Genomic DNA, 27165 nt, shown 5'->3' with positions numbered 1-27165 from the left:
AACCGCTATTATAGGAGCAGAAAAAAAGCAAAGAGCTGGTCTGTGCCATTAAGTTTCATTGAAACAATATGTAATTATCCCCTCAAAGGCAGGAAATGACATGCCTTACGAGGATGCAAGCATTTTGTGTGCATACATGTGTGCGCAGACCTGCAGGCTAGTCACCTCCAAAGCCTCAGAGCCAGATGGGAGGGAACACCAGCCCCAGGGACACCGGTGAAACACGGGTGTCAGGGTAAAGCCTTTACGCAGTAGCAGAAGCAATGGGAGGAGGGGATCATCTGCTCTAATCATTGTGATGTTAAATTGTAAGTCAAGTATGTGAAACCCAGATCTGAGACCTTTTCTTGGACTGCAGCTTTCCTAGCAGCAAAAAGTCTGGAGTCCTTCCACTTCTCAGTCTTCCCTAATGCCTGGTAGAGAGTGGAGGTGGATACACAAGAAACTGCTTCTCCACTTCAGATTTCTACTAAAATTTCTTGTTATTACAACAAACCACTTGATACAGCAGCACCACTTCACAGACTGTTTTATAAATAGAGACACTTCCTCTGCCCTGAAAAGCTTACAACCTACATGAGACAGACAAAATAAAGTGAATCAGGAAAAGTAGGATGAGCAGAATATTAACGATCAAAGAGGAGAAGGTGCTGCTTGAAGATCTGAAGTGGGCTAAAGGTTAAGATCTTCATGGAGGCCAGTTCCCTTTTTTCATCCTTCTCCAGACTCCTATTGACACAATTTGCTGGATGAATGCAAGAGCAACGTCTGACTTTTGGGAGATTAAAATACTGAGTTCATTTAAAACTGTATTTAGAAAATAATACAGTGTTTGTGGGATCCAGATTCTACGTGAAAGAGAGCTCTTTGGTTCTAAAGTATGGAAATGGAGAGTTCACCACAGAGATGAAAAATTAAAATACATCCTTCATTTGTGTGTGCTTATGTGGCCACTGGTGGTCTTGTCAGTGCACATTTGAAGTTTTCATTTTGGTCAAAGTCTACGCTATTGCTTAAAAAATAATGCTTACTGTGGACATAATCCTGTCCTGTTGATCTAAAGCAAAAGGAGTTTTAGCATGGTCTTCAGGGGGAGTATTTTCTGCCCAAAATAAGAGAATTTAAAACACGGCCTAGATATTAAAAACACAGTGGTAAAATTAAGCATATACATCACTGTGGCTATAAAGGTTTTAAGCATGTGCTTTAATACTTTCAGTATCAGGGCCTGTGTCTTCTTTAATTGTTGATGCCTGGCTCAGATCCATTTTTAACATGCTGTTAGCTATCAGAAATACTCCACTGGCCACCCGAGTGTATGCTCTGGCGCAAAACCTGCTTTTAATTGCTACAAAAAACTGCTTTTATATGGTTAAAAGATCACAGAGACAGTTCTGAGCAATAATTAAAGCATATTTAGCAAATATTAAAAATTGCTTGGCAGGGGAATGTGTAACAGAGGCAAGTAGGAAAAATGAACAGCTTTTAACTTGGAAGCTTTGCCTTACGCACAGAGACTGTCTTTGTTCGGTGTTTGTGCAACAGCAAGCAAGATGCAGCTCTGGTCTTTTGCTTCTGCAGGACAAACAAGAAGAGAAGGAAGGAGATATTCTCCTGCATTAGGTAGCACAAGTGAAAACCCTGGAGTCACACCACGTATTTGGCAGGGTCCTGTAGCCCCCTATAAAACTTGGTTCATCAGAGGCATCTCAGAAATTTGTCCCAATAAGCCAAAAACATGTAAACCCAATTTCTTTGACACACAGGAGTGTCTGCTGTCAAGCTATAGGAAGAATAGTGCCTGAAAAAGAAAACTGGACGCAGAAATTCCAGATTTTGCCAAACTCTCCTGATGATTTCTGTGCTGACTGGTGATAGCAAGAAACACACTATTTTATGACTATCTAAAAAAGCTCAACCTCTGAACACCTGAGACCTATGTAAACAGCAGCCTATGTGAGCTCATGGTAGCAAATACCCTCCTATTCCTCATTGTTTTAACTTTTTATTTAGGCAGACGCCAAGCTAAACCTCTCAACGCATTCAGAGCGGTACGGCCCCAGCTACGGACATGCGCGCAGCCAACTATAGGGTAAAACCCCTGGATTTCAAGCCTTGGATGCCAGGACTATTTTAGGGAGAGCATGCGGAGGCCTGAGGCACCCAGGCCGGGCTCTACCCCTGCTCACCACCCTGCCTTTGTGGCACTTGTCCCCCCAAACTGCCCAGGCCCAGGCCCAGGCCCAGGCCCAGGCCGCCCCTTCCCCCTCGCCCTCGCCCTCTTCCCGGCCCCTACGGAAGCCTCCCGAGGGCCTCGGGGGCTAGAGGACCCCGGAGAAAGACTGCACGCGATTGACAGACTCTTCACCAATAGGAGATGCGGGTTCCGCAGCCGGCAGCCAATCGGTGCCGGGCATCGGTCCTAAGCGAGCGCTCCCCCCCGCCTCTTGCCTGAGGGAGGGGAAGATGCGCGTGGCTGCCATGTTGTGTGTGACATCCTCCCCACCCTTCCCTTTCTCTTGCCTGGCGGCCTCCCTCCGCCGCCGGGGAGCTCGGCAGCCCGCCGTAGCGGTCCGTCCCGCGACAGCGGTGGAGGGCCGGGCGCGGCGGCGGCAGCCGTCTCAGCGGAGTAAGCAGAAAGACGGCGGGCGGCCGGAGGGGCGCCGCGCTCAAGATGGCGCCGGGCGGCGCCCTGCTGGCGCGAGCGCGCGCAGCTCAGCTCAGCGCGGGGCGGGGCGGCGTGCGCGGGTGACGTCAGCGGGGCTCTGGGCATGGGCAGGTGGAGGGAGCAGGCAAAGTTTGGCCGGCGCTAGCGGGCGGCGGCGGCGGCGGAGGCGGCCGGGGCTGCGGGCGCCGCTGCCGGCAGGGCTCGGGCGGGGCCGCGCGGCGTCTCGCCTCTGCGCTCCGCTCCGCTCCTGGTGCGCGCGGGCCGCGTCCCCGCCGGGGCGCGCCGCTGCCATGGCCGAGGACCCCAGCGCGCTGCCCTGGTCCATCAACAAGGATGACTACGAGCTGCAGGAGGTGATCGGTGAGTGCGCGGCGGGCGGCGCTGCCCCGCCCGGCCTCTGCGTGCGCCCCCCGGCCCGGCGCCCCTCTGAGGCGTGGGGGGGTCCGGAGTCCCCTCCCGTCTGGGGGGGGGGCGTGTGTGTGTGGGGAGGGAGGTCTCCCCCCCCCCCCCCGGAGGAGGAGTATTGGGGGGGAGGGGGCTCTGCCCCCCCCGAGGGGTGTCTGTGGGGTTCCCCCCCAGGAGGAGTGTTTGGGGGGGGGGAGGGTTTGTCCCCCCTCCCCATCCGGAGGGGTGTGTGTGGGGAGGGGGTATGCCCCCCCCCCAAGAAGGGGTTTGTGGGGGGGGTGGGGAGTAGGGGGATCTGCGCCCCCCCCCCAGGAGGGAGTGTGTCTTCGGGGGAGGTGTTTCCCCCTCCCGAGGAGGGTGTGTGTGGTGGGGGGAGTTGGGGAGAGGGGTTCCCCCCCCCCGTGGAGGGGTTTGGGGAGGGGTCTGCACCTTCCCCCGAAGGGAGTACCCCTGCGAGGGGAGAGGAGCCCCCCAGCCCGAGGAGGGTGGGGGGGAGAGGGGCCTGTCCCCCAGGAAGGGGGGGGATGGTGGGAGAGGTCAGCCAGCCCCCCCCAGCCGAGGAGGGGTGTGTATTGGGGGAGGGGGTGCACAGACGCCCTCCCTCTTTGGAGGGCTGTGGGGAGAGAGGGGGTGCAAACCCCCCCCCCACCCGAGGAGGGATATGGGGGGGTGGTCTGTGCCCCCCCCCCTTCGAGGAGGTGTGGGGAGGGGAGGGGGAGACCTTCCCCCAGGGGTGAGTGTGTGCAGTGGGGTCTGCCCCCCCCCCCACCGGGAGGTGGGTTTGGGGTGGTGTGGGGGGAGGAGGTCTTGGGCCCCACTGCTGCGTTTTTATGCGCCTCTGGGTGTGTGGGGGTCTGCTCCCCCTCGAGCTGCGCGTGGGGGTCCAGCGCTGCCCCCCCAAACCTCAGAGAGGAGGGTAGGGGTCTGCCCCCTCTCCGGGGGGGGGGAGGCACCTCCCTCGGCTTTGGGGGGCGCCCGGGCAGCCTCGCTCCCCCTCTGCGCAGGGGGCACGTGCGCGCCCTCGTCCCGGGTGGCCGAGGGTGGGATGGGGTCCGCGCTCGGGGGGCTCTTTTCTTTATCCATCTCTTACCGACCCGGCTAGATCGGCCGTGCTGGGGGCGAGGTTGCCCGCAGCGCAAAGCCCCAAATTTGTACAGGCTCCCTCCTTCCAGAGCAGCCTGGCTCCTGCGGTGCAGCCCCAGCGTCCGGCGCTTTGGAAGCTCTGCCTTGCTCCGGTGCCTTCGGGGACGAAGGACTTTGTAGTGCCACCCCACGAGGGTTTTTGCTGTTGTCTGAATCTTCAGTCATTGTCCTCTCTGCTTGAGGCTTGGCCCTTGCTCACCATTAAATTATATATATATGTGTGTGTGTGTGTGTATTATTATATATATTTAATATACATTATATATTTTTTATTATTTTTTATTTTTTTTACACTCTGTTTTGACTTTAAACTGCACGGTTACCAAAGGCCTCCTGCCGTGCTGATTTATGGGCTGTCTCCACCGTTTTGTTGGGGTGTGTGTGTCCGAGGGATATATTGCTCTAGGCCGAGTGTGTGACACATCTGAGGTGGTGCCACAGGCAATGCTAAGGTCAGTGCCTCTCTGTCGCTCTCCCGAGGCAGGAAATAAAGTGGGAGGCGGCAGGGCAGGCTCCTGGCCAGAGGCTTTTAGGAAGGAGGTTAATTTTTAGTTTAGTCTTTGTTGAAGTGCTTTTGCTTGAAATTTATACATGACGTAGCTCTATCGTGCCCAGGCCTTGCATCTCTGCTGAACAGGGAGACTTGGTTTCTGTTAACAGGGGTGGGAGAGTTTGGGGAAAATGCTGTTTTAAGAGATTAAATTCTTGGCATTGTTTGAAAGTAGGAAGGAACTAAAGCTTTGGGGGGGGGGGAGAATCCTTCTGGAAGTTCTGGAAATCCCTGTTGCTCCATCGGATCAGGCTTTATCCTCTCCCTTCGCCTAGTGGGAGCAGCAGTGCTTCAGAAAGGCAAACTGGCAGTAAAGACCGGGAAGGCGCAATCTCGCAGATCAGCCCGTTAAAGCTCCTTTGGAAAACGCGCCGCGGGCAGGCCGGTGTCGGCCTCCTCGAGGAGCAGCAGATAAGGGTGCCGGGGCGACGGGGGAGAACGGGCCGCGGGGCCCCGAGCTTCTCCGGGATCGAGAGCTGCAGGAGTTGCACCCGTGCTCGCAGGAAGCGCTTTTCTCGTGGGAGTCTCGGAAGGGGCGCGCTCGGATAATCCAAAGCAAGGATCCGAGTTGGAGTTTCTGACGCGAGCAGCGAAAGGACAAGCCGCCTCTTTGTGGCTGGGGAGCGGAGTGGGATGGGAACAAAAGGGAATGTAAATGCGCGTCTGCTCTTAGGAGAACTTGCTGCTAGAGATGCACATCCTATAGTCCGACGGTATTAAAGGCGGACGTAGCTATGTTGTAGTCTCACAGTAACGTGCAACTTGGGGGGAAAAAAATTCAGAAAAAGAATATTTCGGTTCTTTCATATCTCTCCCCTACTGCTCTATAAACTTTGAGTTTCTGGTTGTCATCTGCTCATTGAAAGATTGTGTTGGCATTCTGTAATGTAATGGAGCGTACACTGAAATGTGTATATTACAAACATATGGTTCCTTTTTTTTGATTTTTCCCATCCCCCCCATCTTACTCATTTTAAACATTGGTGTGTCTGCCAGCTCCCTGGATGTATACGTGACGCAAATTTTCTAGCACATATATCATTTGTGGAACAAATAGTCACTGTGTTAAGTGAGCTGGCCTGCTTTACCTCCTGCTTCGTGTGTCTCTTGTAACCCTCAAGGTTTCTCTGAGCTCCCGTGACTTCTGCAGAGCTGTAAAAGTTTTTTCGGCAGTGAACAAAGAGGAGGTCTGGTGTGGAAAGTGATGAACCTTGCACCGGTGCTTTTAAAGGATTGAACTTGCTTTCTGATGAAACTGTTCTTTTAAATTTTGAGCCCAGCGTTCAGTAGGTTACAAACTCGGTTATTTTTCACATCAGAATAAAGGAAATCAATGTCTGACCGTATGGCCTAATTCCTTATTTGTGCTGTTTTTGCCTGAAAATATCCACGTGTGGCTTTCATATGACTTGGATGGCTCTATACCATTTCAGTGCAAGAATTGTAAGAGCAAGCATTCTAGCTGCTAAAAATAAAAATAAAAAAATTCTCCTGTAAAACTGCCCTCCTGGTTCTAGCCAGTACTAAAAAACGATCACTCTGCACTAGAGGTGACTCATGCCATTATAAAGGTATGGATTAATGCTTGTGTTTATTAGTCTTGGTTAGTGTTAGTGCCTAACTGCTGAGTAGCCTCGTTAGACTTAAATAACTTTCATTACACTGAATTAAGGGATCTTGCTCAGGTTCAGAACCCGGCTTTCATTTTGGGGGGGAACCCATGAAATGGAGGTGTGGGTTGGAGGAAGAGGAAGCAAGTTATAATGCATTTATGGGGAATGTACCCACAGAGTGGTGTTCACTTTTGTGGGCGAACACCATCTCTGGAGACATCTAAACTTTCCTTTAAAAAGAAACATGTAGTCCATCCTCATGCTTGTGAAGGTGGTCTTCCAAGTGCAAATTGCATATAAATCTTTGCAGGCCTCTTTTTGAAGCTGGGGGGGGGGGGATTAGACCTCATGCTGCTTCTGCTGCTCAGATACTCGCAGACCCGGCGTCCTTTAGATCTCAATTCCTGTTGGAAATGCTGATAGCAGTAGTGAAGTTGATTGGAACTGGATCATTCTCATTTTGCTACTTTTTTTTGGAAAGATAAGAGCTGTACTGGCTGTGGCCATTTGATTTGGGAACATCCTCTTTGCTATTAACAATCTGTGCCAGAAACAGAAGATAAATTAGCAGTGGGAGTTCTCCCTTGCTCTACTCCTGTGCTCTTTTTCCCTCTGACAGATTCCTTCATAGCAATGAAGAGAACACAGGCTGGAGAGAACAGATGTGTTGGGAGTTTCTTCTCCCCTCAGAAATCAAGCTTAAATTGAAAATTGAAGTGCAGATTTACTGAATGATTAGTTTTTTCAGTGGCTGTGGCTCTTGTAGCTTTTGAGCTGGGCTTTGCCCGTGCACAGCGTGCTTTTTTGGAGTTTGAAATTTAGGTTCGCAGTCGTGTTTTTTCCAAGCTCTACATATGAGCACGTATGCCTGTGTAGGAGAAAATCTCTCACAGATATGTAGGAACCTCTTGGGAATTAATTTTTGTGCTTCCCCAAATTTTGTCAAAATGTCTATGGTCACCCATCTTGTGCTTGGGTGGATACCTCATGTACTGAAAATGTGCAGCCATCTAAAAGAGCAGCCTATAAATACTCATCAGGGACAATTGAAGTCTTTACTTATAAAGACGGGGTGGAATGGGAGACGCTTGTCCAATGATAACTTTTTAGCTTTCTCTTCTGAAGTGTGTGGGGTTTTTTATTTTAGCCCAGCAGTCTTGTGCTAGTTGCAACCAGTTTCGTATGCCTGACTATTTTAAACCCATTCAAGAAAAACGTTACACTCTAAAGAATATAATAACTTGAAAGCTAAATTGAGTGTTTAGACTTCAGTCTTCATGCCATATGTTTTGTTTTAGCATTTCCTCATTGATTTCCTCTTCCCCCTCTCCCCCCCGCAACTAGTTAAGCAAACTTGATTCCTACTGCGTATTCCCAGCATTTAGGCTGGTTAATTCATTTAAAGAATCACTTCGCATGCTGTTTGCAAACATTTTTCACTTAAAGTTGGTAGAAAAACTTTTTTGTTGCTTTAGATTATGTTAAAGCTTGTATAAAAGTATTTCTGGACAAACGTAGCTCTGTTTAAAATGTTGGCAGTCATTCATAGCACTTAGTCTGTTTGGGCACTGAAATGGATGATTCTCCATACCGCGGTTTCTCAGCCACTTGGATGTTAACAAATGCATCTTCCTGTGTATTCCTGAGCGAGACTCAATATGTGGACTTTGTGGATCCGTAGCCACATTACTATTGCATCCAAGCTACCTTTTCTTTGAACACCTGGCATGTCTTATTTCTTTAGTGCTTTTTGTTTAGTTTCTGTCACTTATTCTCTGATACAAAGGAGGATGAAATGCATAAGGAAGCAGATTGAGGGTACGAAAAAGACAAGTGGTGGTGAAAGAGGCTTACTTGGAAAGAATACATCATTGCTGTAGAAGCAGTGTGGCTGCCTTTCCTGCTGGTTTGAGGGGAGGGCAGAGGCTGTTCCTGCTGCTTTTGGCTATTCTGGGGTTTTAGGGGAAAACACGTATGTGGTGTTTCATATGGAAGTAGTTCACGCTTTCCTGTGGTTGGTTTGTGTGTTGCAATTACTTCCAGTGCAGCTAGGTTCCTGGACTGATTAACCTTTAATACTTAAATGTCTCAAGACTGTTTAAATAGTCTCAGTTTAATTCATATCTTGGATAGTGCTGAGAAACTTGGATGTGCAGTGCTCCTGAGCACACCTAGGGGGTGCATATGCTGGCGGACAATGCATGCCCTAGAGGGTTGTTTCTTATGGAGAAAATCAAGTTTCCCCAGAACATTCATCTGTGTAAAGTTGGCAACATCTTATTTTATTTCTGTGTGTTAGTAGAAACTGCAGCTTGCTCATCAAGTCAGTGCCTAGAGACTTAATCTTTTATGAAACTTAAAAATTGGAGCTCTTTAAAATGGCAGGCAATAACACTGTTTCTTATTGCTAATTGTGTTAGCAAATTGTTTAAAAACTATATTTTGGTCAATTTTTCTTGGAAAATTTCCCATAAAATACACGGTATTCATCATAAACTTTTTGTAGTGGTAAACTTCTGTAGTGGCCATGCTAATGGAGCACTTGTAAACTCAGTCATTATTATTGAACTTTCTTAATAATAGGAAGAGACAAACTTGAGAGCTGTGTGGGTGTAGAAGAATAACTGCAATAACGGAATTTGGCATTGCAAAGTCTTTGAACTATCAGGAGCCTGGGACTTTCCAGATGAGTTTGTCTGGCCTCTTATTCCGCGCTCCATTTGGAATCAGCTGAGATGCAGATATGAAGAACTTGGCTTTCAAAGCTGCTGTGGTTTCCCGTGACTTCACTCAAAGGAGTTTAGCCTTGACATTTCTAAAAATCAAGCTCTGTGTATCTGGCCTGTGGTCATGCAAGAATTTCTTGGAGTCAAGGCTAGATCCCAGGCTAAAAGGCAGTTCAGGCTCTTAACCAGAAGTACAGCTCTCCGTCCTGGTGTACGAGAAGAGACCACTGATGTGCAAAATATTGCACGTGTTAATGAAGGGTGCATACAGTAAGAATGAAAAATCAAACCTTGTCTGACACAAGTAAGACAAAATCCAAGCTGTTGGCTAAATGACAGTAGATGTTACAGATACCTGACTAGGTCCATGATACAGCTTCAGTATTTCTTGTGTTCCCCTCATGTGTGAATACATATGAGTGAGATTGACCTTTAGAGTGATTCACTTAAACATAAGTTTGATAAGTTAGGTTGTTTGGATATGTCATTTACCCTGAAACCTTATTAATACTTGGGGTTCTGCAACTATTAATTGCAGCTTTCATAACCCTTATTTTTAACTGGATTATGTGGGTCCATCATATAATACAAGCAGGCAGGGACTTGTAATAACCAAAGTGTAAAATGGAAAAATCCCATGTTCTGTCACCCATGCTAAACTTAATAGCGGCAATATCTGACAGCTTTTTTTATTAAATCGTGTTTCTTCCACTACTCCCTAGGATTCTTTAACATTGTTGCTTCCTGATGTGAGTCACTGCACGGAGAATTTTTGCTTAACATAGATTTTCTTGCAATTAAGAGAAATCCCACACCGAAAAAAGCTCATTTGATTACATCTCAACCTCCGCTAAATCGGAATCTGACGTGCCTTGCGAGGATTTCTTAGAGAGCTCGTGTACTCCGCACGCTAGGAAGCCTGCAGGAGACAGCTGTCTTCAAGTCTTAAAGGCTTCAGAGATCCTATCAGTGAATGAAGTGCTGAGTAAATTCAGAGCACTTATATTCGCTTTTTTGCTGAAATAAAAAATCAGATGTCTTTCCTCCAAACATCCCTTAAAACTTCATACCACTTGAACTGTGTACTTTTGAAACAAAACTTTCAAAATTCCGTAACTCAGACAAATTAAAACTCATTTTCTTTGGAATACAGAAAAGCTCTTCATTCAGAAGTTTTAGCTTCTTGCCAAATTTCACTTTTCTGCCCTGTCTGTTTTGTCTCAAGAGCTACTGAGTTGGGTTTTTGGGGGGAGGAAATAAAATAAGAAATTCTTTTACTTCAGAAAGTGGCAAAATGTTGTTTCATGCTGAACTGACTTTACAGCATTCTTCCAAATTAATTTTTCGTTCAGGCAGGAAATAAGCCTATATAACTTCATCCAGGAAAGAGAGGATATGAGCAGTTGTAAAAGAAGAGTAGGGCAAGTTGAAATAATGACTTCAATGATCACCTATTAGTGTAGTAAATACTGCTTGGGCTTTGCCCGTAATTTTACTACTTTGTAGTCATGAATGGTAATTTAAGCACAAATTTTACTCTTTTTTTTACTGCTAGCACCTTGCTATTAATAAAGCTCTGTGGGAGGAAGCTCTGTTCATTTCCTTTTCATCCATCCACAGGATTGTTAATTAAGTTAAAATTGTGGCGTGAAATTTTGACCTTGAGTATCCCACTGAATGTCCTGGTGAGATCTGACTGCGCACACGGCTTGGCCTGTGCTATCCTCTGCTAGACCACTGTGTGAAAGAGTTTGTGTTGCCCTTCTGTCTTAGAGCAGAGTTAATTCATAAATTTTGCAAGTCATTAAAAGGGAGAGCATAGTCAGGTAGGAAAATGGGATCTGAACATTAGTCGTGAACAAGGAATTCTATTTAAACACTTTGTGGTCAGAGTATAGTGTTGTTACGTTCTGTGGCAATTCAAGATATATTTTGTGAAACTGAGCTTCCCCAAACATTGTAATGAAAGATCCTTATTTACTGTTGAACAGGTCGTGTATCTTTATATTTAATTCAGTCTTAAGCTAGGCTTTTGCTCCTCTTTGGTCTTCAGCAGGTCATAAATCCATTTGTTGTGATTCAGGGTTAATTCTAGCTTTCCGGAAAGGAAGAGGAAGCTTTGAAGGTGGTGGAGAGAATAGTGGAAAATGTTGGCATCTGAAAAGTGAGAGAGTGAGTTAAGCGGTGAGGGACGAGAGCACCTGAAGAATATTTTTCTTAAAACCAACACTGAATTAGCTGACAGTGCTCAGAGCTGATCCTGTTAAGTGGGGCAGTTTAAACAGTAGTCTTCATTTCAGGCGGTCTGCAGATTCAGGCAGGCAACACAATATTGGGTTACCCCGATGGCTAAAAGCTCTTACTTAAATTAAACAAGATACTTCTTGTCACAAAGTAAATTCCTTTCCTGCAAAATCCCCGGGGATGGATTTCGTTATGTCAATTTTCAGAACAAAAATAGAAAGAAAAGTGCTGTCATTTATTTCACTGATACAGGGGGCTAGAAAGGACTCCCTGGGTCATGGAGTCCAGTCCCCTGCTATTGCAGGTGCCAAATCATATAATCCCTATACCAAATTAATAAACGTTTGTTTGCAATGGTGCGTGTGGGAATCACAGGCACACGTTCTATTAAACAATCCAATCTGCGTGACCCTGCCATCTTTGTGCGAAACAGCTGTTTAATAGATTCCCTGCGACAGCGGGAAGTAACAGTGCCTTCTGGTTTGTAACACCCGTCTATAGGACGTGTTTTTATTGTGCCACTTGCTTTACATTCGGGCGGGAGTTCTTGACGTCTGTTTGCTGTAAGACTTGGGTGATACGTGAAACCCCTTCTAGGTGATATCCCCTCCTGAGAACCGCAAGAACATTGCGGAGCTAAACGAGGAGAGCTAGGACAGAGCATGAGCATGGGAGAGCTACAGCTTGGGATTTGTTTCATCTCCAGATCGCAAGTGCATTGACTACAAACATCTTCCGATCTGATTCCCTAAGATTTTTCCAGTGGAAATTCTGACTCCTTTGGAAACTTGACATATAAATCCTCACCTGTAAGAACTTCATTTTCTAGACCACTTCTTTGTGAACCTCTTAGGAGTTGTCTGTGACCTTAGGAGTTAGTGCACCAACCAAGCTGAAAACTAAGACAGTAAGTTCCATCTGTTCCCTAATGTAAAAGTTGTCATAGAGAATATGAACTATTGTCTAATAAATACCTCGGCATTAACAGCTAAGAAATACATTGGTATTGACTTCCAGCAAAATTATTTAATTGGAAAAAGTGTCTCGAGCATGAACTCTTTTCCTGTTGAATGGCTTACCAATGCAAATTTTTATTTTCAACAGCTGAGAGTCTGTCAGACTAGCAGCCTGATCATACTTATTTGTCCTGATCATAAGACTCGGGATGGTTCTCATTACTCTTGGTTAGGGAATGTAATTTTTAACCAGTGGGCTAATCTTATGTGCTGAACACGCTAATAGATGCAGAAAAGACCTATTAGATCAGGCTATTCCCTGAAATGAAAGGATAATAGCCTTCAAGAGAGGACATATCGGATACTTAACCATCTGATACTTGAAAGCTTATTTACCTAAAATAACCACTGTACTATCAAACATCTGTACTGTATGCAGACAGATTGTTCTGTTTAGTGGAGTCCTGGCCAAATAAAATATCCTCTACAGTTGACAATTACAGTTGAGACAGAGTTCAGAGATAAAGATTGGGAGGGAAGAAAGGCGAACGCTGGCATGGCTGCTGTGCCAGGGCTGTTGTTTTGAGCCTTGGTAGTGCCTGATGACAGCTAGCATGGTATTTACGTTACTGCATATACCATAAAGACAACCGACAGTGATTAAGAGGGAAGGATAGACCTTCTCCAGTAATATTGCTGTGTTTGGAAATGAGAAGTCTGTGCCTGCTTTCCATCCTACAGAATTAACACTGCATAGCTTCAGTGCCCTTTAAATTAGCCAGAGATGCTGGCACGAAATCAAATAAATATAATTGGTTTCAAACTGAAAATCTAATTTAGGCATGCTAATAACATCTTAAGTAAATGTGGCAGGTCACGCAGGGCTTGTGTAACTGGCCCTTGGAGCTTGCTTTAGTTACTTACATGGAGAAAATGGTCTCAAAGCAGTTTCCCAAATCACGTTGTGGCAATTGGAGGGTGTCTGTGCTTTTTGGTGAGGTCCTGGTCTCTTCCCTGCAGACCGTTGCCACTTCAGTAGCGTTTGTCTGTGTCTTGAGGTGGACCGGCCAAATTGTAGCTGCCTAAAGATGTGAGGGGAATGTATTCTAGTCTGAGCTTGAACTAATTTAGGGGTATCCTACGGGCTATAGAAAGCTAGATGTGCTGTCACAGCTGTCTCCTATGGCCACATCTCTCTTCCTTGTGATGCTCTTTGCAGTGGAAAAGTTGGTAGAGAACATTAGCTGGGCTGCAACTCACCACTGTTAATTCTCTCGTAATCTGTGACCAGTGGCTCTTTCCTCCTGTCTCTATTTTCCTGCTTCTGTTGCTTCAGCACAGAGTACCAGGGTTGGGAATCTACTGCTGTTTGCTGTGCTCCATATGTTTTGGTGGTAGGGAATCAGCTTAAAGCCTGGCTCAGTTGTGTGCACCATAAACTGGTGCCTAGAGGTGAAATGGGTGAAACCAAATAGCAAAGTGACATGGTGGCAGTTTATCTGATAATTTGCCTAAATGCTTTGTATGGCCAATCCTATTCCTCATTGTCCAGTCCAATGCTGGGCTGGGTTATGTTGGCAGGCCAGCTGCATACTCCAAAGCTCTCATTCCTGCTGGAGAAAGCATGCTTAATCTCTAAGGATTTCCGACCTGAATGTTTGCAGAAGGTGGGAGAAGAAGGGCAGGAAAACAAATGATGTTGTCCTGTGTTCAGGGCGTAGAAGATATCAATGAAGTTTTGAGAGAACAATGAGGTGTGGGGGTGGGAGGAGAACTTCTGTAAGACTCCCCTTCCTTTTGGTGGAAACCTTGGCATTGACTAGTGCAGTTCACAGTAGCCAGGTCTCTTGGCAGTTTATAAATCAAAGACTCTGTTATTTGTAAGTTCTTTTGTTATGGAGTTCTGTGGGGTCTGGGGAGAAGTACCAAACCTTGGCCTCTGCTTGTCAGTGGCAGATGGCTCTGAAAATTGTATAGAACTACTTACCAAGTGACTTGATACAGGCTGATATTTTTCCTTTCAAGTCTAAGAACTGAATTAAAGAGCTAGGCAGCAAGTCTTAATTCTGCAGTATTGAGTGTTTCCATACTGATGGACCACTGGATGGGAAGCATGTTTAAATAAATGCTAGCTACATTATGTGATCTTTGTTTGAAATCTGCTTCTCCATATTCTCTGAAATTCTTTAAATGTGATGGATTAATGCTGGAATATTAGTTGTCTGTTTGACACCACAGGTACTAACATGAAATGATTGAGAAGTGATCTCAAGCTTTGCAGAAACATGTAATTGAGTCTTAACAACACAAATCCTTCTTGTTTCAATTCTGTTTGAAATAAATGGCCTCCCAACTTGCACAAAATTGCAAGCTACTTGAGCTCTGGCTATGCTGCAGTAAATTACCAGAGGTTGTTACCAAGCCAGACCCCTGCAATTTGTGTGAAACAAATACAGAATTTTACTTTCACAAGTAATATCTGTGCCTTGTCCCATTCCTCCTGCCAATTCTTTTGTAAAAAGATCTTGACTGTTGTCATGAGATGGGCTAGTGCAAGATGGAAGAATCATTAGTACTTAAGTTTTGGTTCCGTGCCTGGGCCTCCCATTTATCACCCTTTCTCAACTTGAGCTCTATTGCACATGCCCTGTGTCTCAGTGTACGTGAGAGCCACCCTTGGTTTGAACCCAGCTAAATGTTCACAGTACTTGACTGTGCTGAAGGTGAGAGCAGAAGAGGAATGAATGTGCTGCATTCAGTGATGCAAGCTTTGTCTTATTAGAGGGTGACATTTTGACATTGGCCACACGGAAATGTTAGATTTTAGAATAATTCCTTCAAAACAGAGTTGTGCTGTTCTCTTCAAAGCTTTTTCCTCAGAAATCTGCAGTAGAGGCACCTGGGTGATCCTCCTGCTGATTCAGGATTGTAACTTAACTTTTAGCATGGTTAACATTTGTTGACGCTTCCTGTAGTACTTGACTGAATAGATAACACTTGCCTGGGAAGTCTTTCTCTTCGTCATGGGTGAGCACGTTTTTTCAACACTGCTCTGACAATACTAGGAATATGTCTGTGTCCCATTATGAATTTGCTCTGTTTTTATTAATGCTATTTGTAACTGTTAGTGTGGATTAGGTCTTCCATTTTGTAGCAGGAATCTGACACATAGTAGGAATCTGACACGGAGATGGCTTGAAAAGCTACGACAGTGTTCAGGGACCATCAATGTTGCATTACTTTGCCTTTCTTGAACAATGAGGCTTCTGCCAAGATGACCTTCGACTTCCAGTGGGCACTTGCAAAGTCCCGCTTTGGGAGGAAGGCATATTCTCACTCTGTATTGAGTTGGCTACAGATCTAAGAGTGTCTTTTTTTGCTTGTTTTTAAAAGAGGCTCTTTCTTCGAAAGAGGTTTGTTTGTTCACCAGACGCTTCAAATGAGGTGGAGAAAGTACAAACAGGCAGAACTTTGCCTCCATAGCAAATGGACCAAACAATGCCAGAAGGTCAGTCTGAGTTTATAATTTGGTGTTCAATTTCTGATAGATCTGTCTCTGCCCAGTGCTGTTCACAAGTTCACATGTGTCCTGGGGTACTTGAAATTTCATGCAGTTTCCAGTAGTGGGATGGATATAAAGCTTGGACAGCACTGTTTTGTGAGCACTTTTTTATGTAATTAATTTAAATTGCCATTGCAGATGGAGGCGGGGGGAGGGGGGGAATCTGTTCTGTAGCCAGGATTTTGATGTTTGTCTTGTGATCATTTGGGATGACTGTTCCCATTGCTTAAGCAGATGTTTCTGCCAAAAGGACCTCTGGCTTCAATTGGATTTGCCTGGGAGGAGGCAATCAGTGCAATTCATCCCAGTCTCATCGGGAGAGCTGCAAGCTTTCTTCTTGTTTCAGTTTCCTTTGGAAATAGTGTGCATGACCATACCATGTCTGCAGTTCAATCTCCTGCCTTTGCACTCTTCCAAATAGCTTTGAAATCGTTACTGATTTCCATCAACTTTGTCAGAGGTCTCAAAAGTTAGTGAAACTTCATATAAGTTATGTGAAAGCAAGTGAATGTGCAGAAGGGAAACCATCCCACCTCCCTTGAAGGCTGGAGATGGACTTCTGCAGGGAATTTGTACCAACTTAAGGAGAAGTTCAGGCTGGAGTTCTGGATATTGAAGGCAATCACCCAAGGAACATAGATCCAGGAAAACTAAGCTTCAGTGCTTGGGAAACTTTTGGTTTGGGTTGTGTTTTGTCCTTTCAGGAGTGCATATTTTTTTTTTCTTTCTTTCTTTTCCTGAAAGAACTATTTAATCATCAGAAACATGAAATAAGTGAGGGCTGGAAAGGCTATGCCTTCCTCAGTCAGTGCTTCCTAAAGCAGGTCACGATCCTCTTGACAGACAAGTTGTATTCTGCTTTCTAGGAATAGAGCAGTAAAGTTTTGGCTATGCCCAGTTTGCATTGTTTTGCTAAGCCGTTACGCTGGAAGAGATTAACTAGGGAGTGAAATTTCTCCGCAAGCTGATCTTGAGGGAGGTGGAGGGAAGAGTCTGAGCACTGTCCTTGAGATCCGAATGCCTTGAGGTGAGCTGCGTACGTGACCTGAACACAGAAGAACTGTCTGAATCCAGTGCAGCCCACAGTTTTGCAGTGAAGCAATGCTCAGGTCTGCAGTTGGCTCCGACTGCAGCAGATTAGTGGCCTCTGAGAGAGTTGATTTAAGTTGTGCCACCCTAGCACAAACTCTTTTCCCATCAAGGATGGTAAATAAAAGCCAGGAAAATCACACTTCTTTCCCCATTGCTCCCCATAGATTTGTCACCTGCTCCTAAACTTTCAAACTTCCTTGCCAGGCAACATCTTTTTCTCTCCATTGGCACCTTCTCCATATCTGTGCCTGTTTTCTCTTAGCAACCTATTTGGCATCCTCGATCTGTAGCTTCTCTCCTTTCCTTCTCTTGCCACCGTGGAATTTTTATAAATAAATCGAACGGCCGCAAGCCCTGAAGCGGCCGTGTTGCTGTGTTTGCAGGACTCTCCGGCGAAGCATCGAAACCTGCCTTTGTTCAGCGCCAGAAGCACGGCACGCCGCTGCTACCAGAGAGCAGCTTGCTTGTGGCACATCCTGTTGCGGCTTGGCTTAATCCCTGCTTGATACGCTTTGGAGATTTCATTGTTTCTCTATAATTAACCGCTACGGAGGAGCTGAAAGAAGAGGCGAATTGGTGGCGGAGGGGGGGAGCGGGGAGAGCAGGTGGTGATCGAACTGAAGAGAGCTGCCAGGGAAGCCGGAGCAGCAGGGAATTAAATGGGAGGAGTCTTGAGTTCAGATGATTCCCTGCCTTGTGCCAAGAAGGTTTTAGTTTGGGATTTCATTTCAGTTCCAATCATGCCATACGCCCGTGAACAGATCAGCTCCCTGTAGGCTGGGGCACTGGCCAAACACTTAGTGGGAAGAAGTTTTTGCCCTGGAGTCCTAGTGAGCCTAGATCAGGCAGGCTCAAGGAGTGGGAAAGAGCTGTAACGTGCATGTCTCTGCTTCTAATTATTTTGCCTCTATTGTTTCTGGGAGTAATGTTTTCACGAAATGAAAACACAAAGCCGCTCTTCTTGTAATTATTCTCTTCTCATGAAAGATTTGATCTACAGTAGTGGTATCATATCTGGATTGTAACTGTCAGCTCTGCCATCTGTGTTTACACTAGCTGGGTTTGACCGACACCGAAATCCCGGTATGTCATAGTGTGGGGAAACAGGTTAATGCTGAAGCTACCAAGTGAGATATCCAGAAAGAATAATGAAGCATAGGTGCTGCTGCATTGGTGAGGAGTGCATAGGTAGCTCTATAGAAAAAGGAACGTAATGCAAATCTGACTGAGGAGCGCAGAGGGTTGTGTTACAAGACAGTCCTCTGAGGTGCATAATCCAATACTGAAGTGTGTCCTTACAGGATCTAGCTTGTGTTTTCAGCCGGTCTCTGTTATGCATCAAAACATCCAAAGAAAGAAACCATGATGCTGGTGCTGTGAACATGTGAGCGGCAATGTTTCTTCTGGGATCTAACCCTTTCCAAAGGAATGAAAAAGGCACAAATGTTTGTTTTTGTTCTTGGCTTCCAAAAGACTGTTATTGCAGGGAGGCTGGCAGTTCTAGGAAATGCAGACATAATTCACTATTCCTGCCTCTTGTCACCACTTCTGCGTGCTCTGCTGCCTTTATCTTGAGTCATTCTATTGTGTTTTTTCCCCCCCACTTTTTTTTTTTTTTTCCCCCCCAAAGAAGCAGCAGAAAAACTTGCAGCAGCAGATTTTGAGCGGAGAGGGGCAGGTCAGCGCAGCTCAAGACTCGCGGTGAGCAGCGGTGCCTGTGCTGAAGCTGCTGCTCTTGCACTGGAGTGGCGCGTGCAGAGCTTGCCGCGTGCTTAGCGTTGTGTGTTGCAGCCCGGCTCTGGACGGTCAAGCCAAACCCAGCTGTCAAAACCTTCTCTTGCTTTTTCCATGTGCTTTTTGTTAAACATCTGCCTAGACTCTTCCATCGTCTCCATCCTTTGCTCAAAGCCCTGCTTGGGGTGCTCAAACTTCATTTTGAAAGTCCCTTGTAAGTATTTTTTGCCAGCGTTGCTATTCTTCTCTTCCACCTCAGCTTCCCTTGGCAGCTTTGTGGTGCCCTCTGCTAGGAATAGTCTCTGAATTAATATGCCTACCAATAATAAATGGCCTCTGTCTTGAACTTCTTAAAAACCCATCTGCTACATGAAATAGTACAGCTTTAACGACCCTGCCATTTTGTGTTCTGCACACTGCTGCTTTCTGCTTTTAAAATGTAAACTCTTAGGTGTAGGGAGCGACCTGGCAAACTGAAGCTGTGGTCCAGAGCACACTTGCAATGCCATATAAAGTGAAGAGAAACTCTTGTAGCTCCACCGTAGTGCTTTGTGCAACTTGCTGCATTGAGACTGTTGATGGTTAGCCTTTGCTTAAAGATTGGTTTGCAAGCTTTTGCCCTCAGTTTATCTGAACATACTAATAAAATAGCTTTCAAAAATAGCTGGTGTGCTTGACCAGCATTGCAGAATCTGAGGTAGGTTTTGTAGCATTAAGATCAGGAGAATCTGGTGAAATAGGTGCTTTACTCCAAAAAACAGAATGACCATTTTTGTCTCTCTCATCAGCCCAAATGGGTTCAGGAATTGTGCTTGGGATAATAAACAAAATAGCGCCGCCTTTTTTTTTTTTTTTCTCTAAACTTTAAAAAAAATATTGGCAATAGGAAGATCTTGAGCTTTTTGCACCTCTCCCATCCCCTGTCCTATTCATTTGAACTATTCCTTTCCACCAAAGTGCGTAAATGTGGGGAACCCAAGAGCAGGGGATAAAGTAAAGCAACAAGGTGTCCTGTTGATGAAAACCAAATGTTGCAACTATTTCTGGAAGCCAAAAAACACAGGTTTATAATCAGTTAGGTGTTTATAAGTCTTGCTGTTGCACACTTATTTTTATATAAAGGATGTTGTTGAGCAGTTTAAATCCAGAGCTCATGCATATTTTTAACAGTTGGAACAAAGGTACCTTAAAAGACAACTTTTTTTCCCCTGCTTAAATTTAAAGAATTTCCTGTGGTGGTATTCAACCTAGACACCAAGGCGTTGTTCAACTGTGTGAGGACTGGAGCTGAACAGACTTGTTGAATGAAGCTACCTACTGTCTTTGCATAAACTGAAGGGAGTTGGGGAGAGCAATCAGTATATAAAAATACTTGAAAGATCTCATTAGTGTTGGTAGCAAGTAGCGTGGCTTGTTTCTGCGCTTTGGGTGGAACACGTCAGGTTAAAAGGCTGACCTAAATGGCCTTTCCTTTAAAAGCACACTAAAGGAATCATTCCCCTATTATAAATAAGATGTAGTCTGAGGTTTTTGTCTGCCTACCTGTAATGATCCTTCATAAGATGCACTTTGTTTTTGTTCAGTTAGCCTGGCACTTCAATACTTGCATCCAAGTTGGCCTGGTGGGTTGCACAAGGAGAGTTCCTGTGGGGTAGGCTTCACTGGGTCTTCACTTGGCTCTACTGTCTTTAGCGTTTAATTTACAATGTTGGCATCTAACTTGCTTTCTGCAGAAGTCCTGGATGATGTTGTTAACTATTTGTCTTTTTCGCCCGCAGGGAGTGGAGCAACTGCTGTGGTGCAGGCAGCCTTTTGTGCTCCAAAGAAAGAGAAGGTGGCAATTAAACGGATCAATCTGGAGAAATGTCAGACGAGCATGGATGAACTCCTGGTATGCCATCCAAATTGTATGGGGAACTGTACTCCTGTTAGCATAATCTCTGGATGTTTGCAGAGTGCCTTTAAGCAACCTTTCTTGAGGTGCTGGGAGGGTGAGGGAACCTGACTGATTTCAACAGAGGTGATTTGATTGCTCTAGTTGTGGGATACAGCACTGGAAGACCAAATCTTGGAGAGTTCCAGGCTTCTTGTTGGAGCTGAGCACTCTGCGTAAGCCCTGTGTGTTGAATGGAGTTAACATGCAACTGTAAGCTCTGCTGTGTGTGTGCAGGAGTTCTGCAGTCAGAGGGGGACCCGCAGTGATGTGCTTCCAGGAGCTTTAAGATTTATGGGACTGTTTTTGCTTCCTTTCCCTTTTCTGCAGTGCTTTACATTTTTCCCTCACTTGTAAATCTTTCCTTGAGAAACTGAATAAATTAGCTCCTGTTCCTAATAGGCTTCTGGTACTGAAGCCAACTAAGGAATCACTCTGGCATATTGCAGCCTGCCATAAGGAAACACCCGCTAATTCAGAATTCAGGACAAGAGATAGATTCCTTAGAAGCTGTAGCTCTGTAATTTTCTTTTCTCAAGATCTTCTCAATAGAAAACAGCTTTTGGCAGGCAGCTTTGGTAACTTAAATTTGTTTCCTCTCTTCTGGCTTGTTGGTGGGGATCAGTTTTCTCCTTTCCTGTTTGTATGAGCTTGTTTCTGTAGTGTAGCAGCTGTCACATTCACCTTGTATGTGGAAGGTCCCTGGAGTTCAACCAGGCATTTCCTGTGAACGTGAGATGTCCCCATTAATGATGAGAAAGCTCTCTTGGATAGGACTTTAGATAGTAAATGTTAATTGACAGGGATGGGGGACAGGCAGGGAGATATGGGGTCTTTTGTCACTTTTCCTTTTAAAGCAACTCTTTTTTTTGTGTGTGTGCGTGCATGCTGTCTGGCTTTTTTTTCCCCACTTTCATCTTGGCATCTTCTATTGTCTTTACCTAGGTTCTAGTTTTGGTGGTTGTAATTAGAAAATTGAAGTGAGAACTCAGTCCTGGCTAGCTCTAAAAGTGTATGATCTTCTGCAAATCACTTTAATCAAGGCTCCAGTGTCCATCCAGTAATTGAGCGTTGTGCTATTTCTGTCATTACAGGTATCTGCAAATCTGTTCTTGTAAAGAGAAGAAAAGGCTCCATTCAAGTAGTCACATTTTAGTGTGCTTGTGAAGGGTCGTGTGTAGGACTCTGGAACGACCTGTGTTCATCTGTTACTGCTTTTGCTCTAGGAGTTTCAGATCTTTCCTTTTCACAGGCATTTTTTTGACTTGATATCATCCTGTGGTACTGTTTTCAAGCCTTTTATGTGGCTTCTTGTCCATACATCTCTGCTTCAGTAGCATTCTAAACTTTTGTCATGATCAAGTAACTGAGATTATTAGTGTTTGAGTAATTGCCAATTCCAGCTAAAAGGGTTAGAGTCAGAAAGCTCTGCTTCAGAGACTTGGCATGTAATTTTAGATAAGTACGTCTAATTGCATATCTTAAATATCTTGCTGACCCATTCCTCACAATGTATTTTCTTATTATGGATAGGACTGCAGTGAATTGCTATTGTCAGCTCTCATAAATTTCCAATTTTGTGACCAGATTTAGTTTGGATCCTTCTGCAGGCTTGTTTATAGGTCTGTTATGAAGGCAAGAATTTATGACTCAACATTGCGCAAAAAATAGTCTTTGTTACTGTCTGGGGTGAAGACAGGAATTTGAGGTCGTCTTATACCTGCTATCAGTAAATAGACTTTTCCTGACTTGCTTAGTAGCTTTTTATAGTCAGCAAAACAGGCAGTAAAATGGTTCCAACAGACCAACTTGGTGATGGCCAGTAAAAACAACTGTTCTTATAGTGAGATGTTAGGCTGGGGGCTGGGCGAGAGTAAAGAGCACCTGATGATAAAAAGCTTTCCAACCAAAACCAATAAATATCACCTCAAATGTCATGTTTTGTAATAAAATCTTGGTGTTCCTTAGCCTAACAGTGGGCAAGTCATACAGTTCCTTTTGTAGGAGGTCAAGGCTTCCCTTTTCAATCTTGGATGTGTTGACCTGTGACTAATTCTCCTCTTCCGCGCACACCCCGAAGATGAATTCTTAGCCTTATCTTTGAAATAAGGCTCTGTACAGTGTCTTTAATTGTGCTCCCAAAGTCTGTACCCACTTTTGAAGTTAAACCTCCTCTAAGGACCTCTAATAAATGACTAGTATCTAATGCTTCAGAAGAAAGTATAAGACTCAAGCTCCAGGCAATTTGGAGATAATCTCTCCCCACAGTAACTCTTGTTTTGATCTGTAACTGTTAAGCTTTATTTATCCAGCTTTAAGCTGATCTCTTAATTATTTGCAAAAAAAAAAAATCATTAAAAATGCAGCTGTAGATATTCTTGACTCAAAATAGTGTAGGGGGATGGGGAAGAGGGTGATTCGAAGCTATAGTAGCTTCATGGGGCACCAATGTAGATGTGTTGCCTGAAAAAGCATTTCCCCTGGGTTGGTTTTGAATTTGTCAGGTTATTGGTTGTCATCCCCTAGTGCAAGATCCAAGAGGATGGAAGTTCTTGATCTCCTTGCTCTGTACTCTTACCTTCTACTTTTTCTCGTTTCCATGTTTTTCTCCTCCAAAGTAGATATTCTCAGTGTCTTGTATATTGTCCTCCTTCACTGCAGTTTTCCAGATCAATTCAGTTCCTTTTTTTGAGCAACTATTTGCTATGCAGAATTGGTTTTCATCCAAAACCCATAAATGTAAGTCCTTGTAGATTATAATAATTTTAAGCAACTAATGCAAAGCGAAACATGATAAATCCATACTGAGGTAGGGTATGCCCCTCCCTTTCTCTTCTCCCTTCCCCCAATGCAGTTAAAAGCATGAACTTGTGCTTTTATTAGATCCATTATCCTTCTATTGCGCTGAGGGTATCTGAGCACAATAGTCAGCTTACAGTAAACATTGTTCTGTCCCTGGGCGGTAAATCAGGGCTGTTGTGTTACAGCCCTGCCTAGTCATCAGGAGCTGGGATAGACAGGGGAATACAGGTCTTAAACTCTGATTTTCTTGCAGTGCTTCAGCCCACTGGACTGCTTGATTGAAGCAGATTTATTTGTTCCTGGGCTCTGGCTAGCACAGAGGGTAAAATAGTGTCATGTTGCTCGGGGGAAGGAGGAGGAGGGTGAGAACAAACAGTTCTTCTAAGGATAAGGATGGCTTATTTCTTCTATGACTCTTTCGATGTCCATGCACCTTCCTAGCTGACCCTCCTGTTCCTTGGGATGGAGGAGAGGAGGGTTAGTTTGGAGGGTCTAGGAAGTGCACTGTAAGCCGCGCTTTTGTTATTAGCAGAATGGATGAGTGGCCTTGAGTTTCCTTCGAGCTCCTATTGCAGCAGGTGTCTGGAGGCGAGGGAATCTGGGAGCTTGTGGAGATGCCATGCTTAGGGTGATTAAGTGAGGGGAGTGGTACGGCTTAGCTGCTTAAAAGTACTGATCTTGATCTTTGTATCTCAACGCCCACTCGAGCCATGTGGGTGGTGAGGGACAGCCTGCATGTTTTGCAAACACTGCATGATGCTCTAGATGAATGCAATGGATTAATTTATTGCCGCTGCAGTGTATGAATGTGTAGAAAGGACTAATTTTATTGCACCAGGGATTAGTATAGAAGCAGGAGCAAACCAAGTCAAGGGCATTCAGCTCTTTGACAGAAGTGGTAACAGCTGTAAAGAAAGTAAACTGGCAGGAGTAGTGCAGTTTAGAAATCTGGCTTTTCCCAGCCCCGCTACTGATTTTATGTGATGTTAGTTAGAAATTTCTCTGTTTCAATGCTCGTTTCCTCTGTATGTTTTTGAGTGTTCACAGACCTTTTCTAGAAGGCCTGGGGGGCTTTAGCTATACATTAAGGAAGTACCATATAGCCTGTAATGATTCTTGCTCACCAGTGTGCATTAAAGAGAGGTGGTCAAATGCTGCCTTGTCCACCACTGGATTTGGACTATCAGACTTGTTATTAATGTTCCACTTGTTGTATTGTAACCCATAGTAAACTTATGCTGTGTTTCACATGTGCTTGAGTACTGCCCGCTCACGTAGCGTGTTTCATAGCTGGACATCGTTCACTGTCATGTTTTGCTTTTCCCTTTCCCTCTTTCCCATGTTGGATGCTGGTTGCATTGCTGTTGTTGCCGGTCCTTCTAACACAGTGGTATAACATCTGCCTCAACATAACTGTGACTCAGGCATTGTATAAACATTATATAAGTGTTTCCTTGTTTTGAAGAATTACTAATCTAAAAGGCCTTAAATCTCCCCTCTGTCCATCAGCTTCTGCTTCATCTTCATGCAGTTAAAAGCTGAGTTAGCTCTTTCACCCAGATGAGTTTTTTTCCTCCATGTTTTGGGAGTAGCCAGTGACATGAGATGTTTAGCAGTTAGCAGAAACGTTGAATAGCAGAGAGGAAAACATAGGAGGTATTTCAGATAGGACTTTCCCAGCTGAGGGGGAGCTGCTGCCTGTTCAGTTCCCAGAGTGGTTAAAGAGAAGTAAGACAGGTTTGGGAAGGAGGATGGGAGATGTGGCATTGCCTCTCCTAGGAGGAGACTCCAAAGGATAGATCAGATAGGACTAGGCCTGACATCTGCACACTAGATAGTGAAGTGAAGCTGCTACTTTCTTGTATTGCTGAAGGCAGAGGGCAACTAATGAAGCTGAAGGTAACAAGTTTAGCTGCAATAAAAACAATGTCCTTTTAAATTTCTTGGAATTAACCAGGGAACTTTCTACCAGTAATATGGAGATCAAATGTTGTGTGAGATTACATAAATCAACCTGTAGTTGAGAAGGTTAAATTAGATAGGATTTTAAAAAAGGATTATGAATTCCCCTGGTTTAAAGTATAAGCCAACTGTTAACTGCCCGGGTTCAGTCAGAAGCCTTTCCCGTGGGCAGCTAATTCTGTAACTGCTTGTTATAGGGTTTTACACCTTCTTTTGAAGGCTTGGACAGGATATTGAACTGGCTTTGATCTGACAGAGCGGTTCCTACAAATGGATTAGCCTCACCACAAGGTCGATGGGAACAAAGCAACAGACTGCTGTAGAAGAGCACAAATATTAGAATTGCCATTATAATTGCATTTCCAGCCCTTAAGACCTTTATGCTTGCTCCAGGGCAAAAAGTTCCCCAGTGTCAGTTCCACAGACCCCAATCTGTAATATGTGGCTTTTGCATGGTTATTTGATATGCCTTGTTATGTGTTTCTTGCATGATGGGATTGCGAATTTACAGAAGACTTAAACCTAAACTGGCATACTGCTTGGTTGTAGAATTCCTCAGTATAGGAGCAACAGAAGTGAAGCTGAACGGTCTTAAATATTGTGCCAGTTGATGCAGTTTCTTTGAATAGTTTGGTTGGAGAACAGCATTAAGGGTGTGTGAAATCCTGAAAGAAGTATCTGTCTTCCTTTGTTTGGACTGGGTCAGCTTGAGATGGTGCATTTAAATTTTAAGCAGCTTAAAATTAACTGCATGTACTAACTACGAATTTAAGGTTATGCAGAGCTACAACCGTGGGTGTCATTCTGAGCAACTGTAAAGGTCAGTGATATGTCAGCTGGCAAAGTGGGTGCAACTGGCTTCGCTTGTGTGTTCAAGATGGGTGTGTGAAGTGTTCTGTAATTATAAAGCAATATGACTCTTGTTTTACAGCTATTGGGAGTATAAACAGGTAATCACTTGCCACTAACTTTGTGGCTGAAGCCAATAAAAAATGGGAGCACGTGAATTGCTGCACCGTAACACTTTAGCCATCTGCTTCTTTCAGTATGTGGTCTCTAATATTGTGGGCTTTGAAGAAGGGATAACCGCTAAATGACACTGAAGAACAGCCATTGAATGACTTGCCACAGGGGTGATTTATTCCCATCCCCTCAGGTTTATTTATGTCTTGAAGTACGGAGGCTTTTTATCCCTTTTAAAACTGTTGTGTGTGTAATCTTTCCCACTGTTGCTCCGGATGTGCTAATCTAATCCCTTTTTAATCCTGCCAGTCTATTTGTCATAGCCGTATCTTGAGGTAAGGAGTTTCACAGGATAATTTGTATGTTGAAGTTGGATCAGAACCCCCAATTTTGAGCTCTGTGCTCTTTCCCCATCTCCCTTTAGATAATGTCTCAAGTTGATTGTGATAGAAGAATAAGAAAAAAATAAACACTGGAATTTCACTTAATGCAAAACTTGAACAGTTATGGCTGCCTGTGACTCCTGTAGAACCAGAGTTTTAAATCATGCCTAAAAGAAGGAAGAGGATGTTGATTAATGCCTTGTGCCTCAAGACTTCAGCTGAGTGATAAGCACTTTGCCATCCATATTTGGAGCACTGGTATACTGAAGGGGGAGATCACATCTGCCCAGCTTTAGTTTACCCCTTGTTCTCTGGTGATCTTGGCCACCGTGGCTCTAAGGTAGCCAAGTTAGCAGCTTTTGGGATTCCTCTGAAGTTTCAGGTACCCACATAAGCAGACTGCTTCTGCACTATGTCTATCATGGTCAC

General features: G+C 44.8%; 1 protein-coding gene across 2 annotated transcripts in view; it reads left to right on the top strand.

Moving 5' to 3' along the window:
* The first annotated feature begins 2853 nt into the window (after window positions 1–2853).
* The window catches only part of OXSR1 (oxidative stress responsive kinase 1), an 88563-nt gene continuing 64251 nt past the window's right edge, over window positions 2854–27165 (top strand). For both annotated transcript variants that reach the window (XM_067291983.1, XM_067291982.1), the window contains exons 1-2: window positions 2854–3028; window positions 20472–20584. In XM_067291983.1, the coding sequence (XP_067148084.1) occupies window positions 2959–3028; window positions 20472–20584 (183 nt within the window). In that variant the 5' untranslated portion in view covers window positions 2854–2958. The remainder of the gene's footprint in view (window positions 3029–20471; window positions 20585–27165) is intronic.

This window comes from Apteryx mantelli, chromosome 2 (genome assembly GCF_036417845.1).
Source record: "Apteryx mantelli isolate bAptMan1 chromosome 2, bAptMan1.hap1, whole genome shotgun sequence".
NCBI lineage: Eukaryota > Metazoa > Chordata > Aves > Apterygiformes > Apterygidae > Apteryx > Apteryx mantelli.
This window is presented reverse-complemented; position numbering and strand designations above follow the sequence as displayed.